The following is a 15,398-nucleotide window of genomic DNA, read 5'->3' as shown; positions in this document are numbered from 1 at the left end:
CAGACAGAACAATGACAATAGAAGGATCCATATTGCCAGCAGTGGACGCATATTAAATGCAAATTTGGCTTTTATTTATGAGTGCTGAAAAACTATACAATGAGGCGGTGCGAATGCAAAGATTCCTGGGCAAATATAAAGTTCTGCTATGATGCGGATGGATGTAGCGAGCTCTAGTATGCTGCTGTATGGTCTATGCTTTTAAACGCTTGGGAGAAAGAGTTGCACTGGTAGACAGTTTACGTTTGGTAGGCTTTATAGATGTTACGTTACCAAGGTCGTCTTCAGGCTCAGAGTTCTGTTTCAGACCAAGAACCCAGGCACAATGCTTCAATTGGTCATCTTCGCTTTCGAGCCTTTCGGAAGGTTTGGTTGCAATCAAAGCAGCTTCACAGTGTTTCTCATCATCTATAACATGTTTATCGGAAATGTTGGAATCAGTCTCTACATCCCATCCGCCATTGGGTATGCGACCTTTGATACGCCATTCTGCGTAATCATATCCACATTCTGATTCTAGAAATCCACGTCGCTTTTCTGAAAAGGCGATTTCGTGGGTCTTCGATGTAACAAGGGTATAGAACCTGGAAAAAAATCCAGTTTCATTTCTTCGCCTAGCACGCAAGATACGACCAAGTCGTTGAGCTTCCTGTCTACGAGATCCAAAGTGAGAAGAGATTTGAATAAGAACAGTGGCTTCAGGCAAATCAAGGGAAGTATCACCGATTCGTGAGAGGAACAGTGTGTTCACAGGAGTACGCGTGTCAACTTGTCTTGCTGCGGCATCTGACCAATGCAACTTGGTAATTTCTCGGCGGGTAGGGATAGAAAAGTGGTCGAGAATATGTTGAGTCCTATCAGCCGGTGTATCACCGTAGATAAAGGGACGATTCATAGCTTCTGCATAAAACTTTAACGCATCAATGTGATCAATATACACTAGAACCTTGTCACCTTTGGCTTCGTGATAGCGTATGAGCTGTTCGCATATACGAAACTTGTTTGGATTCAGGATGGCTAACAACGCTTTTGTATGATGCGTATTGCCGCCTGCGATGTTACCGTAAGCCTCAGCAAACACAGGGGTCATGTCCATTTCAATTTGAGTACAGATAACCTTAGCGATGTACCCCTTTTCCGCGAGTTCCTTCCACTTCGCTTCGTACAGAATGGGACCAATAATATCGTCCAAATCGCCAATCTTTTCGTCCTCTCGCAGTAAGGTAGCTGTGAGACCAATTTTGACCTTGGCTTTGATCTTCTTAACCGCTTTGCTAAAATGGTTGGCCGGAACACAATGTACTTCGTCTAGAATACAAAGTCCCCATTCGGTATTTTCCATGAACTGACTCAATCTTTTTGCATCTGGTGTTCGATACCGACTTTCCAATAGCGAGCTGTAGGTTGCAAAAAGCACTCCTGATCGGCCGTTGAATGGAAACTTGCGATCACCCGCAAACATCCCCAAGGATGCTCCCATGACGGTTGTAAACTTCAAGAACTCTTTCCTAAACTGCTCTGCTGCAATGACAGTCGAACAAACAACTAGAACTGACTTTTTCAAAGAACAGGCAACAAGGATGGACGCCAGCGTCTTTCCTGCACCGCAGGGGAGAACCACTAGGCCGGATTGGATATATGTGTGACTGGGATCATTGGAGCGTTTGACTATGAGATCTAGGGCTTCCTTTTGATAGGGGCGAATCTCGATCTCGGGTTTGAGATTTATGTTCAATTGTGGCAAATTCTTGTCCGTTTCAAAAAAATAGTTGGAATGGCCGCCCGTGTGTGAAGGTGTAGACTGCGGATCTGGTTGTTTTTGTTGGCTAGGGGTATTAGGTGATGGTGGCAGTAGAGCGATTAAATCAGCAAAGTGCTTTTGACGTTGTTGATGTTTATTCATGTCTGATAATGTTGAAGATCTTGATGGATCATGTTTTGTCATGTCCAAGAAGCTTTTTTTTTTTTTTTTTTGTTGCCGCAGAACAATTGAGTCAAAAATTTTCAGGTCAGTGAGCCTGATTTTGCCGGCCCGACCAATGTGTTAGTGCCGTTCCTTTTCATACCTGTCGTTAGGGCATACTGATCAATATGCGGCTTCTTTGTAATTGTTACTAGATATCGGAAAACTATGCAAATTTCAACTAGGGAGTTTTGCCATCAGATGAATAAGCATAACTTTGCCTGTAAATTATGATGATATTCTGTTGATGTTATCGGTTGAATTAACAATGGATAAACCGTTTTTCAAGGTTGAGTGCCAAGATGAAGCCCCCTAGAATAAAAAATCGAAGCCATTGCTTGGATGAGTTGCAAAGAAGCAATATCGGTTTCTCCCGGAAAGGAAGTTATATAGCAAACCTGATCATTGGATATGCGAAGTACATGTATATTTAAGCATGAAATGCCACTACAAATACCCTGACAGGCGCACACTAGGGGTTATATAAAGCGACCACATAGTGCCTTTGTTTTCAAAAAATAATCCCCAATTCCTTCCCAATTCTCTCCCTTCCCTTCAAAGTTTCCTCTAAAGAACTCTTATACCGTCCTAATTATCTCCATTAATCTTTCTTCACCTTGGGTCTCACTGTCATGATATCTTATGCTATTGAAAATGCTCCACCCGTACACAACCCTGATGTCGATAATGAGAAGTTATCCAGGAAGAATACTGAGCATTTGAAAAGAACAAGCGCTCTATTTCAGGAACCAAAGCTGGAGAGAGAGCTAGTGAAAAAACTCGACTATCAAATCTTGCCTTTGGTATGCGTTCTATACTGCTTTTCATTCCTCGACCGGGTGAATATTGGAAATGCGAAGTACGTTCGTCACGAATATATCGAATACCAAAAACCTGATTTTTCTAACATTCGATTTGTATTTTGATCTGTTTTGACTTTTGGTCATATTTATAGAATTGCTGGCATTGAGGACAGTTTGCAGGTATTAATCGTTTACAGAGTTCCACTACCGGCAAGTGGTATATTACCGCTTATCAAACTCACAACCAAATTTCTTTCAATTTTAGCTCAACCCCAGTCAATTCAGCACTTGTCTGGCATTATTTTATCTCAGTTATGTAAGTTAAATGGCTATTCGAAACAGTGAACTACAGAGCATCTCGGTTTGTTCAACGGCTCATTAAGTATGTTTCCATTTCTGTAGATTCTTTTTGAAGTACCAGCCAATGTACTGTTGAAACATTTCAAAATCAATGTGTGGATCAGCATAATTATGTTCCTATGGGGAGCTGTTACTGTAGTCACTGCCTTTGTGACATCGTACTCTACACTTGCAATCACTCGATTTTTCCTTGGGTAAGTTACGGCAACATTTATTACAAATTCTCAAATTCTTCTCCATATTAACATTTTCAAAATTTTCCCCCTTTGTTATCCGCAGTGTTTTTGAGGCTGGCTATGTCCCGGGTATTTTGTACTATCTATCGACTTTTTACAAACGCAGAGAGCTGGCCACGCGTGTTGCCATCTTCCTATGTTTCAACTGCATTGCTGGTATGATTTCGGGCCCAATCGGCTATGCAACCACCTTTTTGGAGGGTAAATTAGGCATGCATGGATGGCAGTTCCTCTTTTTGATAGAGGGTGTCCCTACCACGTTGCTAAGTGCTTGTTGCTATTACTTCATGATTGGTGACATTCAAAAAGTAAAGTGGCTGACCGATGCTCAAAAGGAATTGCAAGTACAGCGTATTGCCCGAGAGAAAGCCACAACATCTGAGCACGCAAATTTGACATGGAAGGAATTCAGGACTTCTATCTTTGACTGGAGAGCGTGGGCTCTAGGAATCATGTTCATGTTGTGTGTCACTCCTTTGACTGGTATATCAATTTTCTTACCTACCCTGCTGCAAGGTCAGTCATAAAGAAAGTACCATAGCAATCGCTCTGAAGCTGCATTCAACTAAACTTGATTGATTTGCATACAGATCTCGGTTTCTCCATCGGTGTAACCCAGCTGCTCGTTATTCCCATCAATTTGGTAGGAGCAATTGCAGAGATAGCATCAGCAATTGCAGCAGATCGGATGCAACAACGCTTTCCATTTATCTTTGCCGGTTCATGTCTGGCTTCTCTGAGCTTTTTTGCGCTGTGTCTTGTACAAAATCACTGGGGTATGCATATACTGAAAGAAGACCCGCAGTTTATAGGAAAAAATTCTAACTTATTGCCTTTTAAGCGCGCTATGCTCTCTTGCACTTTGCCATGATAGGCGTCACTATGACTGGTAATTATCATTTGTCTGAACGGTTTAGGAAAGATGTCGCTCTAACCGTTATACAACGTTATTTAGCACCCTGTATTTTGACGTGGGCTTCCGACAATTGGGATGGACCTACAAAAGCGATCTCCATCGCACTAGTTATCTGTCTCGGAAATGTTGGAGGTATTTTCGCATCCTTCATCTTCCGTCCTTCTGACGGACCAGCCTATGGTAAGTAACCGAAAGGAAATCATCAAGTTCATTTTTTAACGGGTTACTGACACATACGGAAACACAGTCATGCCATTCGCAGTGTTCGCCGGCATTCTGGTAATGGGTGCTGCTGCTTCGTTTGTGCTGAAAAGATATTGGAAGCGAGTCAACGATAATCGCGACATGGGAGTATACGAAATTGACATTACAGATATGAAGTCGGAAGAGGTAGACCGTTTAGGCGATCGTCATCCTTCCTTCAGATACCTTCTCTAGATAGAACCAGCTGGTTAAAGGACTAGTGAGCCTGGCTTGCTCAGCTATTTTTTAATCAGCTTCTTCAACTTCACCGATGAGATTCTGTGACCGAAATGGTCATATACTTATTCCTTATTTAATACCTCATCCTCGCACATTGGAAATACAACTTCAATCTATTTAGAAAAGATAACAAAAAAAAATATTGTGGACATTTTTCAAGAGTTCATATACCTCTTGTGAAATAAATGGATAGACATATAATTGCTAATGGATGAGATTTGGTTTGAATCTAAGTTAAATTTAAGATGATTTTTCTATGTTCTCGACGGTATGGAAAGCCGTTTCAGGATCCCACATTTTTTCCCTCATTGTTTTCGTCAGTTGATCAATGCTTAAGCCTGCAAGGCTTTCATTTTGAAGCTGATTACTCTGTTCAGCAACCTTGCATACATGAGCAGCAACGGTGGCACTAACATCGCGAATGCGGTTAAGTGAAGGATACAGATCGCCTCTAGCAGCCTCTTCAGGAGTCAAACTATTGGCTAATCCTTTAGCGGCTGCAAGAACCATGCTCGTGGTGATATGCTTGCTTTTGGACACAATGCTACCTAATCCAATACCTGGGAAGACATAAACTATAGTACAAAGTGTCAGTACGGCTAGGTTGCCAAAATAAAAAGTTGAAATAGACATTTCAAGTCACCATTGTTTCCTTGTCCGGGTTTCTTAATTTCACCTGTTTCGGGAATCTTGTAGGGGGGAAATGCAGTACCTGACGCAAAAAGCACCTGGTTGTTGGTGTGAGTCATGGCAGCTTCAAAAGAACATTCAGCTTGTGTTCTGGGATTAGAAAGAGGGAATATAATTGGTCTATGGTTGATTTTTGACATTTCTTGTAGTACATTTGCATCGAAGGAATCTGGTTGAGAACTTAAGCCGATCAACCTTGAACGAGAAAGAAAATCAAAAGCGTTATTGTCAGGAAGAAAAGATCGACAGATATCATATAATGTTCAAAGGGTTGCCTTTAGCGATTACTTACGTAGTAGGCTTAATCGCTTTCACAATTTCAGAAAGAGACTTGGTGCCACTGCCAACACTATCTTTGCGACTGAAATATCTTTTATGTTCCGGTAGCTTATCACCTCGACCGTCATAAACAAGACCTTTAGAATCAACAGTCCAGAACATGGCCTTTGCCTTTTCTTCCGGAATGCCATGCTCAATGATGAGATAGTCGCATATATGCTTTGCTACACCAAAAGCGGCAGATCCGGCACCAGAGAATAGAATACGATGATTTTCAATTGGGGTATCCTTAGCAACTTGCCTAAACGCATTTATCAAACCAGCGAGAACAACAGCACCGGTGCCTTGGATATCGTCATTGAAACAGAACCTTTCATTTTGATATTTTTGGAGAAGAGTGAAAGCGTGTGATGTGGACCAGTCTTCGAATTGCACCAGGATATTGGGGAAGGTTTCGTATAGAGCATTGATGGTTTGGTCTACAGCCGAGTAAAACTACAAGTTGACTCATATTATTTTCTGAAGTCCGAACCCACCAAACGTCAGTTAAAACGCATACTCTACCTCATCGTCATTTGGCCTTGTCTGCTTGACTCCAAGATAAAACTCATCGTTCAAAAGAGAATCGTTATTGGTTCCAAGGTCCAGAAGGATTGGCAACGTCTTCCGCGGATCAATACCAGCTCCGGCTACATAAAGTTGTAATTTTCCAATAGGGATACCCATACCGTTCATACCTAGGTCACCTAGTCCCAATATGCGAGAACCATCTGAGATAACCGTAATTTCTGGTTGAAAGGCGGCCTGATCTGAAAGGGCTGCACTGTAGTCACGCAAAATTTGGGGCAAATTCGGAAGGGAATCTTTTGTGATATACAGGCCATCAGGCACGCCGGGTGGGGCTAAAAACGGGTAAATGTGTGAATATTCTAAACATGCCTTGCCGACCGTGGGAGTGTAGATAATGGGAGCCATTTCCTGGAAGTACAGTATAATACAATAAAAGATGATTGATGAGGTCGTTTCTTCACCATATCTTGCGACAAACATAGGTCTAACTTACCGATAGTTCATCGCATACAATTTTATAGAACAGCGACACGTTGGTGTTTCTCAAATGTGCCAAGAACATGTACTTCTCCATGTCGGTTGACTTTGACCGTAACTGAACCAATGCACGCTTCTTCTGAACATCCAGTGACTCAACTTTATTTGGCATCAAGCCGTCCAAGCCAAGTACACTTCTGGCAGCTACAGGAGTTGAAGTTCCTATGGCAGACATGGTAAGATGCGAATACCCAAGCAACAAAGTGCACCGCGAGTATATATCTTACCGAGGTTGAGATATGGAGAGTAGGCTTCGTGTCGTTTGGCAAGTTGGGTTGGCGGAGTGCTAGCCTTTTTTACAGAAGCACTTGCGGTATGCGACCATCGAGCACGTAGAAGAGGCTTACAACGAAGCAAGCGTAGGGAGGAGAACATACAAGTAGAGTATAAGAAAATGAGAGAGAGATATCGCCGAGGTCTTTATGAAGTATGGCTAAGAAGCGCGACGAGTCACTTTTTTATTGTTTTTATTCGCTGAAAAGTAATAGTCAAATTGACACATGAGTTGATCCAAGCAACAGCCAATCGCTGGGCAAGTGTCAAAAAAGCCTGCAAAAGTGAAACTCAAGCCCGGCTGAAAAACGTGACTTTCACCATGAATTTCAAGATGTGGGGCGGAAAAAAAAAAATCGCGCTCCCCAGGAAAAACGTGGCAAGGGAAAGGTTTTGCCAACTCTATCCTCATTCTTTATTATTATGGGTAATTCCACCAGTAAGAACACAGATTACTCAAACCTTTCGTCATCTCGCGTAGAGGACACCGTTCTGTGCGAATATGTTGATCTTGCAGCCCAATCCATGGGTTCCACCATTGTACGCGCTTCCGACGAATTCTTTGGCGCTGCTGCCAACATTTTAAAGCCTGATGCCGTTAAACATAACGATGATGACGATACAGGTAAATAAAAGCAACATTTTATTACCAGTACTATAGATCGGAAACATGACTTTATCTGACTTTATGCATCGCGCGATGATGAACGCTCTCTAGTGGCAGATGGTGAATTGGACGGATGGCAGACAAAGCGTCATAGCAACAGAGATTGGTACGTCGTCAGTTTGATTACTCCTTTACGTATCAACCCATTTTTCGACTAGCACTGAAACAAACCCGTCATATCCTTCCAGGGCCATTATCAGACTAGGTTGTGAAGGAACAATTACTGGTTTTGATATTGATACTACCAACTTCAGAGACAGCTCCCCTGTACAAGTTAAGGTAGAAGCTGCTGTAGCATCCGAAGACCTTAAGGACGATGACTTTGATAATTGGAAGGTATGCTGGCGACGAGATCAGGTTTGCAGACGCGGGAAAATGGGTGATTGCTAAACGTTCATTTGCCCTGTTTCAGTGGACCACCTTACTCCCCGACGTGGCAGTTAAGCCGGACACCCACAATTTGTTCTTGATTCGTGACACCGACGAACTATACAGCCATCTTCGTGTCACAATTATTCCTGATGGTGGAATTGTACGTTATTTATGTATATCCGGCATCTTATCATTACCATTTGTCTAATTCTTTTCTTATTCAAGGCTCGTCTTCGCTGCTTTGGCAGCGTCATCACTAAGGCTGCAGAATCCAGCTCAGAACCCCTTGATTTGGCATTTATTGGTAATGGAGGTCACGTTGTTGCCTGCAGCGATGCCCGTTACGGCAAGCGTCCAAATATTTTAATGTCTGGTATTGGCAACGGACCGTATGTACTTTCATTAGCTATATGTGATGGCGCTTCATACTGTTTTCTCATGCATTCATCCCCAACAGGTCTGATGGATGGGTCACTCAAAGATCTCGCCTGAAGAACAGAAACGACTGGATTGTAGTTCAATTGGGTACATCTGCCGTTTTGAAGGAGGCTGTTGTGGACACCACCTTTTTCAAGGGTAAGGGGAATATACTAAAGTGAAGGAAGACGTTGCGACTATTGCAATTGACCGTTTTCTATGTAGGTAATGCTCCTGAAGCTATTGCCATTGATGGATGTTACAGCATGGAGGTAAGTTCAATTTGGTCAAATGATAATAATGCAGGGCAACTTGACGCTAACAATGAGACCATTTGTGTACAATCATGTATTAGAGCGATCCCGATCTTGATGTCGGCGTTGAATGGGTCCAACTTGTTGCCAAGCAAAGAATCAACCCTAATGAGAGACAGGCCTATGCTATTCCCAGCAACGAAATCTTCACTCATGTCAAGTTGACCGTCTTCCCTGGTAAGCTGAGATGAAGTGTAGGAACTACGTAGTGACCATTGTATTACCTGGCACTAATTGTTTCATTAATCCTAGATGGTGGTGTTCAGCGTCTTCGCATTATCGGTACCCCTAAGAAGCTTCCCAACCCTACGGTGACCACTGAGATTATTCAGACCACCGAAGTCATTGTCACTGAAGATCTTGAAAAGCCTGATGTCAAGGAAACCGCCATTGTTGAAAAGGTGGAAACAATCACAACCGTCGAGCGAGCAGAATCACCATCTAAACTCATGGTCGCTGAGGTAGCAGAGGAGGAAGAAGCTATCATTTCCAAGACCATGGAAAACCCTTTCACCGAGGATATATCTCCAAAGAAGAAGGTATCTTCCAGCATTAACAAGAAGTCTGCTACGACTGCAAAGTCGGTGTCCAAGAAGGGCAACAAACGTGAACTTGTGGTGGAGGCTGCTGAAGAGGAAGTTGTTAGCGTGACCAACAAGCGTCGTGGACCCTCCGCTGCCAGTGCCCGCAAAGCCCCCGCTGACACTACTGAAGAACCCATGCTTGCTAATGGAGAAACTGCAACTACCCCTCCTAACAAGCGTGTTAAGCGAAACTTATGACTCTCTGCTAGCCCTCAGCGTGTTAAGTGCGTGCAATGCGTACTCTCGGACAAAGGAATTTGTTCTGAATGTTTGAACTCATAATTTCTTTCCCTTCCCATTTCCATGTATTTTGATGCTGTTCTGATTCATTGTTTTTCAATCATCACCTGCTTTTGAAAGAGAATTTCGATACGTAAAAAACCCAAAAAAAAAAAGAATTGAATCCCCCCAAAGAAAAACCCATACACACAACTCCTTTCGGTTTCTTACGTTCTCTTTATTATTATTTCCATTGTTTCTTTTCAATACGTTTATATTTTTTCGTTCCATATCGAGAGGGATACATGTTAGTAGGTACGGCGTTTGCTTCTCAGTAGTTCTTTCTTTAAAAAAACTCATTTTCTAATTTATTCAAAATTGACTATGAAAGCGGAACATAACAATAAGAATCCAAAGTTTTACATAAAAGACAAGTCTATGACGAGAAAGGAGAAGAATGTAAGGGCAAGATGAGGGGAAGGCAAAAAGGGAGAATTATAGATTGGAAGTGTTCTGTTTTGTTGTGAAGGCAACACATACGACGAATGTGCTTGAAGAATGGCAATGGAAGAGAAACCCTTTTTTTCTCATATTTGGTAGATATTTATGCCTCGAATGATCGGCTTCTAAGAAAGGCAATGATGCGAGGTCATCAATTTATGTATTTTCAGGTTTATCTTCTTCTTGACCCACGAGATGGGTTTGTTCGGTGCTCATATGGATGCTGGTCGAAGTCGACGTCGATGACGAAATCGAACGTAATTCAAAGTTGCTAGACATGTCTTCCATACGATGAACAACTACCTCAGTCTCTGAATAATGTGGTGGAGGAGCTTCCCGGATTTCCAGCGCGGGGCGATGATTGATTTGTATCATGACGTGGTCTGTATCGGTATGTTCGGATGCTTCTTGGTAGGTTGGTAATGGATCGACATCCACTTCTGGATCACATTGAGCCAGCTCAATGACCAGACATGCTGTTGCCTTTTCTACTCGATCACTTCGAGTGGCTCTACGAACTGTCCACTTTAAATGATGTTGCGAAGCATCCTTCTTATTAAGGTCTCCTAAATGCGATTTCAACGTCTTTTCAAACTACGGCAAAAGTAGATGGTGAGAAGCCTGTGCGTAAAAATGAAAGATACTAGCACTATTGTACAAATAACCTACCTCTTTGATCCTGTAAACCATAGTGGATCGACGGCGGCTGGTCCATAAACTGAGAATAGCAGGAAACACCAGCAAGAGGAGCGGATACCACATCGACACTCCAGCCGCGCGAGCAACCAAGGAGAACGCAGCTGATGCTATGACGGACAATATCGCCAGTAGAAATATATAGTAATCCCAATGACTACTTGGATAGTTTCTACGCACTAGTTTACTTAACTCTTTCGTGCGTGTATGAAAGGTTTCGCGTGGCAACTGTTCGAGAACGTAACGTCGATGGGACCAAGGAAATTTTTTGGGAAGGGAGAAAGAAAATTTAGTGGGGGGTCAAATAAATTATATGGACACTCTCCACATCATATTCAACATTCAAAATGGAAGAGCGAAATAGAAAGCCAAAGTGAATCAGATACCTACAAACTCGGACAGAGTCTCCACATCTTCATATGTCTCAAATAAAAGTTGTGGGGGTCGCCACCTGTGGGTGATGATTACCATGGAGGTGAAAAGAGTCATTGATCAGCAAGATGAACAAGATTTAGAAGTTGAGAAAGCTTTTCAAAAATGCCTTTGGATGCTGCTGGAAGGGGCGATCCTTACGGGCTTAATCCCCCAAGCTAACAGTTCTGGGCCGGACAAGGATCCCAAAAATAAAATATCCCAAATAAAACTCAGGGGAATATACCACAATGGTAAAGGAGACACCACATACGCACGAGTGGTATCTTAGCGTGCGTCTACTTCTGTTTTGTCCAGGTCATTTTTAAGCTCATTCACTCCTGAGAATAAAATCATAAGCTCCTAGCACAGTTGGGATGGGGAGTATTGTATTTAAAAGAAAATAGACAGATCAAATGAAAGAATAGAAAGTACAACAAAGGCGTTTGGGTATGGCAAGGAATCAGCCCAACATACCAATATATACAAATTACATATCATAAACATTTATATATATAATTGTCCTAATGTAATGAGTGAATATGCTACAGGTCTGGGATCCCTTCTGGCCTTCGTTCTCGAACACTTGAGCCTCGGTTGACATGCACAACTTGCAATGGATCATCTGGACCATATTTCGGTCGCTTACTAGGTACTGTTTTAGAACGAGCCAGTCCTCTTGATTTTCTGCGTTCATTGGGTAACAAATGTCCAGATCGAATCGCCGCTGCGGCCTTCATGGCATCAATATCCACTCCCTCTAATGGTTGATGTGAAGGTGGAAGCCACGTGGTAGATCGTCGATAATGTGCCATAGGGTGTGGATGTGAGAGTTCTGGTTCTTTTTGCTCGCGATGTGGCAAACGCTTGTGGGGCAGATGATGGAGGTGTGATTTTACGTCTGATTTTCTGTAGAGACGCTTGGACTCCTCATCTGCAGGCTTCTTGTTCTCCTTGGCTATTTGTGACTTTGGTACTGCAGCGGTAGTGGATGCAGCTGCTGTCATAGCGCTAATAGGCGTTGATGATGTATCCAGCGGAATAGGGGTACGTTGTGTTACAACAGGGTATGAAGTAGGTGATGGCGTGCGAGTTACATTAGCCTTTGGCATAGAAAAGAGAGTTTGATTCTCAATCAAAAACTTGATGACTTGTTGAGAGTGTTTATATTCGCTTGGTTGCATATCGTTTCTCGAAAGCATGCCTGGTGTAAACACCGACGCTAAATTAGCACTGTCCATTCGAGTAAATTCGCTATTTGATGCGAACAGGTGGAGCAAATCCAGCAAATACAACAGTAAAAACTGGTGAGGCAAAGGTAAGCGATCTATGAGGCCTTGGAATCGCCGCACTTGAGCTTCCTTATTTGGGTACTTTGGGTTGTCTAACGAGGTGGAAAAAGGTTATTTTTGGCTTGCAGTTAGTTCATTTCCAGCGCGCCGGCGGAAGTCCCTGGTTTGGAAAGAAACTAGCTAATCTCCAATAACGCGCCTACCCACTTACCGAGAACGTTTCGAAAGTCGCTGTAACTCTTATGAGTGATAACAGGGTCAGGTAAGGAATTAAGGAACCGTCTCAATACGTTAGCAGCGTCGTGGATCGAATAGCCTTGCCAGTCCAGCTGACTACCGTACAATGGCGGAATATCAAACAAATGCTGTAATTCACCAATCCTGCGAGCACTTCCACTCAATCGAAAGATTCCTTCCACAAACAATCCTGAGAGAAGTAGGTTAAGAAACAAGGGGAACCGTATGCATTGAGAATATATTTTTTACCCACCATGATCCTTTAAATAAGCTCCACACTTCGCCACTATACAAGGTATCTGACCAAAGCATTGCTGACCGCTTGCATCATCGGCGTACGAGATATTGACAAAGGCATATTGGATACTGGTCTCCAAAAGCACAGAAAAGATCGAGCCGTCTATGTAGTGGAAGGTCCAAAAGTATGCAGGGGAAGAGAAAAAAGACGAGTGAGGGCGGGGAGGTAAAGGTTAAAGACAAGCTTTAGGCGGTTTTAATAACAACAGCTCGAAATCTTACCATTAGGAGGGGCATGAGAACCAGATGGTAATCGATGGGGTTTATCGGTGGTGACTTTTTTCCACCATGCTCTAAGCATGATTTTGTCCATTGCGCCGATTGTTGGTTGGAGTGAAGAAAAAGGACTAATGGCGGGGACTGGTGGGGGGAGGGAGAGGTTACGGCTTTGACCAAAGGAAAATACATTCTGTCAGCCCAAGCCCATTTTCCACTTTGCGAGGTGTACACATCACAAAAGTAATAATAAGCTTTTTAATTGATTACCATTCTTCATTCTTTCAAATTGTCTTTCACCTTGGTCCGACGACAATACCCGGCGCCAACTTCTATAAAGGTCCTCAAAAACGCACTGTCCCATGTCGACCATCGGAAATCAACTTCAACCTGAAATTCTTCCGACAAGTCGAAGCTCTAACACTGCTACTACCACTATAGCAATAAACGACCATGCGGCTGCTAACAATAAACAGAGAAACTACCAGGTGTTTCCTGGCCAAAATCGATTTTTCTGCCAGGGTCGACTTATGACCAGTAGAGAATATTGGGCGTTTCTGACAGCACTGGTTATTCTACTGGTCCCCAGTGCACTTTTTTTTGCCTTTACGTGAGCCTTGATTTTCTTTTCCCTTGATGATCTCTCTCCATTTGTTTTGTTACATGCTTACCTCCGCCGTGTTTGCGCACAGGTGTCCGTGGCTGTGGATCAACATTCACCCCTCTGTTCCAATTATATTCGCCTACCTGTTTGTATTAGCCATGGCATCCATGCTCAAGACATCCTGGACAGACCCAGGGGTAAGGTTCAGGACGTTTCTATGCAGGGAGAGAATACTAGTATAGCTCGAATTAATGATGTTTGCATTATCTCAATTGCTTTTTTCTCCTCTGCCGGCTGTAGATCGTTCCTCGTAACCTGCATCCAATGTCGACGACTGCCAGGGACCATAATCGATATTCTGTATCATACGATGACATGTGGCCGCAAAACATGCCGCTACCAAAGGAAGTCCAAGTGAAGGATCAAATTGTTAGGCTGAAGTATTGTGATACCTGCCAGCTATATCGTCCTCCGAGAGCCAGTCATTGCAGACAGTGTAATAATTGTGTTGGTATGTATGACGCCATCGAACCCCCCCCCCTTTCTTTTTGTTTAGGCGACCTTCAATAACCTTGCCATCATGAAATATTTCATTTTGATTAGAGAACGAAGATCACCATTGCATCTGGCTAAATAATTGCATTGGCCGAAGGAATTACCGAAGTTTCTTTGTATTTGTGACTGTGGCGACGCTGATGTGCTTTTATGCCTTTGCATTTTCATTTGTTCATGTCTATACTCTATTCACATCCAAATATCCGTACTCGTTTGTGGATGCATTGGCTGCCGCTCCTCTCAGCTTTGTTGTATTTCTCTTATGTTTTGTCCTGATGTGGAGCGTAGGTGGTCTGAGTGGTTACCATTGCTACCTGGTGATGAGAAATGTAACCACGCACGAGCAACTACGAAACTCCGTCATGAGTCGACCCTACCCACCGAATCCATTCAACTTTGGTAATGCTGTGTCCAACTTTTGGTATGTTCTCTGTCGACCGCAACCGAAAAGGTAAAGTTTCTCGAAAGTAGATTAAAACTGGCCTTGGTTTCCGTATGGTATGTCTTATGAAAAAGTCAAAATATGTTAGTTACATCGGACGCCGCAAGCAATTTGTACCCTCATCTCCATACCCGTCAGCCGTAGATAACAATACTTCAGAGCCAGTTTGGAACTATGGATAGTAATCTGTATCTTTGCCAAAGGAACTGTTATAAGCTGGTTGTATTTTCCTTACAATGTTTCCTGTCACTTTCTCCTCCCTCCGTACTTCTTGTAAAATACCATCACCCAAGACTTAAAGTTTGATATAATGAACCTGTGGGATATCACTTTATAAACAACTACAAAAACTTGTATGTTATTAAGCCAATGGCAATTATCTTGAAAACATTTTGCGTTATGCTCCATGAGAAAATGATTGCTTCACGAATTAGTTCTATTTCACTACTTCAAAGGGAGCAGAT

The 15,398-nt window shown here is 42.8% G+C and overlaps 8 protein-coding genes across 8 annotated transcripts; 3 read left to right on the top strand and 5 right to left on the bottom strand.

Moving 5' to 3' along the window:
- Nucleotides 1-50: 50 nt before the first annotated feature.
- Nucleotides 51-2,027, bottom strand: K450DRAFT_229628 (uncharacterized protein). Its single transcript, XM_051587116.1, has one exon. The coding sequence runs from the start codon at nucleotides 1,943-1,945 to the stop codon at nucleotides 194-196; it is 1,752 nt and encodes a 583-aa protein (XP_051446871.1). The 5' UTR covers nucleotides 1,946-2,027; the 3' UTR covers nucleotides 51-193.
- A 568-nt stretch (nucleotides 2,028-2,595) lies between these two features.
- On the top strand, nucleotides 2,596-4,716 carry K450DRAFT_171681 (uncharacterized protein; the record flags this gene model as incomplete). Its single annotated transcript, XM_051584148.1, has 9 exons — nucleotides 2,596-2,822; nucleotides 2,919-2,946; nucleotides 3,032-3,082; nucleotides 3,169-3,320; nucleotides 3,406-3,878; nucleotides 3,953-4,138; nucleotides 4,204-4,251; nucleotides 4,318-4,458; nucleotides 4,526-4,716. The coding sequence occupies 9 exons, from the start codon at nucleotides 2,596-2,598 to the stop codon at nucleotides 4,714-4,716; spliced, it is 1,497 nt and encodes a 498-aa protein (XP_051446870.1).
- A 285-nt stretch (nucleotides 4,717-5,001) lies between these two features.
- K450DRAFT_171585 (uncharacterized protein) lies at nucleotides 5,002-7,012 on the bottom strand (the record flags this gene model as incomplete). Its single annotated transcript, XM_051584146.1, has 5 exons — nucleotides 5,002-5,336; nucleotides 5,405-5,646; nucleotides 5,744-6,225; nucleotides 6,295-6,708; nucleotides 6,794-7,012. 5 exons carry the CDS (start codon nucleotides 7,010-7,012, stop codon nucleotides 5,002-5,004), a joined length of 1,692 nt encoding a protein of 563 aa, XP_051446869.1.
- Nucleotides 7,013-7,397: 385 nt separating this feature from the next.
- On the top strand, nucleotides 7,398-9,731 carry K450DRAFT_229622 (uncharacterized protein). Its single transcript, XM_051587115.1, has 10 exons — nucleotides 7,398-7,735; nucleotides 7,829-7,883; nucleotides 7,966-8,113; nucleotides 8,190-8,309; nucleotides 8,375-8,538; nucleotides 8,607-8,725; nucleotides 8,792-8,838; nucleotides 8,922-9,057; nucleotides 9,133-9,308; nucleotides 9,399-9,731. The coding sequence occupies exons 1-10, from the start codon at nucleotides 7,534-7,536 to the stop codon at nucleotides 9,660-9,662; spliced, it is 1,431 nt and encodes a 476-aa protein (XP_051446868.1). The 5' UTR covers nucleotides 7,398-7,533; the 3' UTR covers nucleotides 9,663-9,731.
- On the bottom strand, nucleotides 9,701-10,191 carry K450DRAFT_229619 (uncharacterized protein). The gene has a single exon (XM_051587114.1). It carries the CDS (start codon nucleotides 10,041-10,043, stop codon nucleotides 9,801-9,803), a length of 243 nt encoding a protein of 80 aa, XP_051446867.1. The 5' UTR covers nucleotides 10,044-10,191; the 3' UTR covers nucleotides 9,701-9,800.
- On the bottom strand, nucleotides 10,192-11,602 carry K450DRAFT_229614 (uncharacterized protein). The gene is made up of 3 exons (XM_051587113.1): nucleotides 11,271-11,602; nucleotides 10,854-11,108; nucleotides 10,192-10,778 (listed from the first exon to the last, which is right to left on the bottom strand). The coding sequence occupies exons 1-3, from the start codon at nucleotides 11,367-11,369 to the stop codon at nucleotides 10,341-10,343; spliced, it is 792 nt and encodes a 263-aa protein (XP_051446866.1). The 5' UTR covers nucleotides 11,370-11,602; the 3' UTR covers nucleotides 10,192-10,340.
- On the bottom strand, nucleotides 11,475-13,895 carry K450DRAFT_229609 (uncharacterized protein). The gene is made up of 5 exons (XM_051587112.1): nucleotides 13,604-13,895; nucleotides 13,340-13,503; nucleotides 13,074-13,220; nucleotides 12,795-13,010; nucleotides 11,475-12,675 (listed from the first exon to the last, which is right to left on the bottom strand). Exons 2-5 carry the CDS (start codon nucleotides 13,428-13,430, stop codon nucleotides 11,837-11,839), a joined length of 1,293 nt encoding a protein of 430 aa, XP_051446865.1. The 5' UTR covers nucleotides 13,431-13,503; nucleotides 13,604-13,895; the 3' UTR covers nucleotides 11,475-11,836.
- Nucleotides 13,564-15,210, top strand: K450DRAFT_229601 (uncharacterized protein). Its single transcript, XM_051587111.1, has 5 exons — nucleotides 13,564-13,943; nucleotides 14,026-14,134; nucleotides 14,238-14,448; nucleotides 14,541-14,943; nucleotides 15,023-15,210. Exons 1-5 carry the CDS (start codon nucleotides 13,696-13,698, stop codon nucleotides 15,114-15,116), a joined length of 1,065 nt encoding a protein of 354 aa, XP_051446864.1. The 5' UTR covers nucleotides 13,564-13,695; the 3' UTR covers nucleotides 15,117-15,210.
- The last annotated feature ends 188 nt before the right edge of the window (nucleotides 15,211-15,398 follow it).

Source organism: Umbelopsis ramanniana (genome assembly GCF_025399195.1).
Source record: "Umbelopsis ramanniana AG unplaced genomic scaffold K450scaffold_12, whole genome shotgun sequence".
Classification (NCBI taxonomy): domain Eukaryota; kingdom Fungi; phylum Mucoromycota; class Umbelopsidomycetes; order Umbelopsidales; family Umbelopsidaceae; genus Umbelopsis; species Umbelopsis ramanniana.
The sequence above is the reverse complement of the archived record's forward strand: the minus strand, read 5'-3'. Positions and strand labels throughout refer to the sequence as shown.

Excerpts from the sequence above, each read along its gene's own strand:
- K450DRAFT_229614 (XM_051587113.1), bottom strand. The coding sequence starts at position 11,369 with ATGACTCTTTTCACCTCCATGGTAATCATCACCCACAGGTGGCGACCC. Across the intron at positions 11,109-11,270 it reads TGGAGACTCTGTCCGAGTTT|TTGCCACGCGAAACCTTTCA; the intron begins GTAGGTATCTGA and ends GTTCTCGAACAG. Across the intron at positions 10,779-10,853 it reads TGGTTTACAGGATCAAAGAG|TTTGAAAAGACGTTGAAATC; the intron begins GTAGGTTATTTG and ends CTTTTGCCGTAG.
- K450DRAFT_229601 (XM_051587111.1), top strand. The coding sequence starts at position 13,696 with ATGTCGACCATCGGAAATCAACTTCAACCTGAAATTCTTCCGACAAGT. Across the intron at positions 14,135-14,237 it reads CATCCTGGACAGACCCAGGG|ATCGTTCCTCGTAACCTGCA; the intron begins GTAAGGTTCAGG and ends TGCCGGCTGTAG. Across the intron at positions 14,449-14,540 it reads ACAGTGTAATAATTGTGTTG|AGAACGAAGATCACCATTGC; the intron begins GTATGTATGACG and ends CATTTTGATTAG.
- K450DRAFT_229622 (XM_051587115.1), top strand. The coding sequence starts at position 7,534 with ATGGGTAATTCCACCAGTAAGAACACAGATTACTCAAACCTTTCGTCA. Across the intron at positions 7,736-7,828 it reads TAACGATGATGACGATACAG|TGGCAGATGGTGAATTGGAC; the intron begins GTAAATAAAAGC and ends AACGCTCTCTAG. Across the intron at positions 9,058-9,132 it reads CAAGTTGACCGTCTTCCCTG|ATGGTGGTGTTCAGCGTCTT; the intron begins GTAAGCTGAGAT and ends CATTAATCCTAG.
- K450DRAFT_229609 (XM_051587112.1), bottom strand. The coding sequence starts at position 13,430 with ATGGACAAAATCATGCTTAGAGCATGGTGGAAAAAAGTCACCACCGAT. Across the intron at positions 13,221-13,339 it reads TTCTCATGCCCCTCCTAATG|ACGGCTCGATCTTTTCTGTG; the intron begins GTAAGATTTCGA and ends TCCACTACATAG. Across the intron at positions 13,011-13,073 it reads AGCTTATTTAAAGGATCATG|GATTGTTTGTGGAAGGAATC; the intron begins GTGGGTAAAAAA and ends TACTTCTCTCAG.
- K450DRAFT_229619 (XM_051587114.1), bottom strand. The coding sequence starts at position 10,043 with ATGAGTTTTTTTAAAGAAAGAACTACTGAGAAGCAAACGCCGTACCTA.
- K450DRAFT_229628 (XM_051587116.1), bottom strand. The coding sequence starts at position 1,945 with ATGACAAAACATGATCCATCAAGATCTTCAACATTATCAGACATGAAT.